Genomic DNA, 2,500 nt, shown 5'->3' with positions numbered 1-2,500 from the left:
CTACTGTTTGCGTAAGTGCAAGGTGAGAATCTATGTGGATTCTGTTACAGCTGATTGCGTTTTTTGATGAATTGTTTGTTTAAATTGATTACTGAATGGAAACTTTTACGTACATTGATGTAACCTAATATCTTTAGAATGTTTGTTTTTATTGTCTTTTACGCTTTAAATCTTCGAAGTTATCAAATACGCAATACAAAGAGATAGGTACATAAACATATATATAAAAACACAAAACATACAAATAAACAACACAACAAACGGAAAAAAGCAGAAAACACACAATCATGAAATATTTGAGTATTTTACTCAAACACACACACACACACGCACACACACACACACATTCCAACCAACCAACACTTCCCCCTCACACCCACACCCACCCACATACACGTCACACACACACACTCCCCCTTACATACATAACCAACAGCCCTCACCCCTCCACCTCCACCTCCACCTCCACCTCCACCTCCCCCTCCACCCCCACCTCCACCCCCACCCCCACCTCCACCCCCACCCCCACCTCCACCTCCACCTCCACCTCCACCTCCACCTCCACCTCCACCTCCACCCCCACCTCCACCTCCACCTCCACCTCCACCTCCACCTCCCCCTCCACCTCCACCTCCACCTCCACCTCCACCTCCACCTCCACCTCCACCTCCACCTCCCCCTCCACCTCCACCTCCACCTCCACCTCCACCTCCACCCCCACCTCCACCTCCACCTCCACCTCCACCTCCACCTCCACCTCCACCTCCACCTCCACCTCCACCTCCACCTCCACCTCCACCTCCACCTCCACCTCCACCTCAACGCCCACCACTTACCAGAACAAAGGGAGCATCACCACTCCAATGACTGAGACGGTGAGCTGTAGTGTCCTCCAGTCTCTGATGAGATACGCTAAGCCTCCGAGGAACATCTCTCCCAAGGCCCACGGGATGAAGAGCATGATGCCGAGGGCGGTTCGGAACCGTGGCTCTGCGACCTCTATGGCTGTGGGGGGGAGGGGGGAGGGGGGTTATGTTTTTTTTTGTTGTTGTTGTTGTTATGGGGATTACGGTTTTTTTTTTTGTTTTGTTTTGTTGTTTAGGCTATTTTTTATCTTTATCATTTAGATTTTTTTTATGATTGTCATTACTATTATCATTTGCAATATTGCAATTTGGATTATTATGATCTTCATTTTCAATTATCATCATTTCGACCTTAATCATTCTCATTTGGATTATCATAATGCTTATCCTTATCTCAATAAATTTGTCCAATAACTCTTCTGTCATTACAATCCTTACTTTTATCAATATTGCATTTTATGATTATACTTTATCATAGCAGAAGTTTGACAAAAATGACACATCTTTACTAAATTATTCCACAAGTCGAGTGGCTATTCATTACACATTCACTTTTCTGTTCCATTAACCCATTCATTGCTTTAAATCAGATAAAATTCCCCTAATTCTTACCGATTCAGATCAACATAACAAAGCTCTATCACAGGTAAAGCTCTCAATCACCCTTCCTGTCCATTGCTTCACTTCAACCTATCCATGCAATCCTCATCAACATCCCAAACACACAATTTTGGAATATTTGAGTGTTTCACTGCTTTTCGTTCAGCACGAATTCTTCATACACTGACAAACACTCTCCTTCTGTCACACATACGTACTTATACACAAACACCCCTTCCTCCTCCACACACACACACACACACACACACACACACACACACAAAACACCCACACACACTCACCGCTGCCCCCCACCCCCCCAGAAACCACCCACCCACCCACCCAGCCACACACACACACAAAACACCCCCACCCCCAACCCAGTCACACACACACCCACACACTCCCCCCCCCCCACACACAGAACCCCCCCACCTACCCCCACCCCCCCCACCTACCCCCCCCCACCCCCCCCCCCCACAACCAACTCCCCAAATCGCTCAAAAAAAAAAAAAAAAAATAAAATTAAATAAAAAAAATAAAAATAAATAAATAAATAAAAAATAAAAAACATTCGACACATACCTAAGATATATCCCGTGTTGGCCATATTCGGCTGCAAGAGACCCAGGAGAAACCTCGCCACCAGCAGAGCGGAGAGGTTGGGTAGCCACGTTGACACCGTGGCTACGAAGACGAAAGCCAAGGCCCCAACCAGGACGAGAGGTTTCCGGCCGTACCTTGAGGAAGAAGGAGAAGGAGGAGGAAGATGAATGTGGGAGTGGTGATAAGGAAGAAGCGAGGGAGGAGGAGGAAGAGGAGGGAAAGGAGAAGGATGAGGAGGAGAGAAATTACGAGAAAGAGGATGTGATGGAGGTTAGAGTCCATATCTTTGCGAGGTGCTTGCTATCGTAGTTAGGAAAAGGGGAGTAGATGGATGTGAGAGAGAGAGAAAGAGAGAGAGAAAGGATAGATAGAGAGAGAGAGAGAGAGAGAGAGAGAGAGAGAAAGAGAGAGAGAAAGGATAGAGAGAG

The 2,500-nt window shown here is 46.5% G+C and overlaps 1 protein-coding gene across 1 annotated transcript in view; it reads right to left on the bottom strand.

Moving 5' to 3' along the window:
* LOC122251311 (organic cation transporter protein) overlaps positions 1-2,500 on the bottom strand; it is a 23,984-nt gene that overhangs the window by 10,979 nt on the left and 10,505 nt on the right. The window contains exons 6-7 of the mRNA XM_086541298.1: positions 2,052-2,206; positions 837-1,005 (exon numbers count right to left, since the gene is read on the bottom strand). Of these exons, the coding sequence (XP_086397424.1) occupies positions 837-1,005; positions 2,052-2,206 (324 nt within the window). The remainder of the gene's footprint in view (positions 1-836; positions 1,006-2,051; positions 2,207-2,500) is intronic.

This window comes from Penaeus japonicus, unplaced genomic scaffold (genome assembly GCF_977035675.1).
Source record: "Penaeus japonicus unplaced genomic scaffold, GWHDUDI00000001_assembly GWHDUDI00000010, whole genome shotgun sequence".
NCBI lineage: Eukaryota > Metazoa > Arthropoda > Malacostraca > Decapoda > Penaeidae > Penaeus > Penaeus japonicus.
Note: the sequence above shows the minus strand (reverse complement) of the source record. Positions and strands in the feature narration are given on the sequence as shown.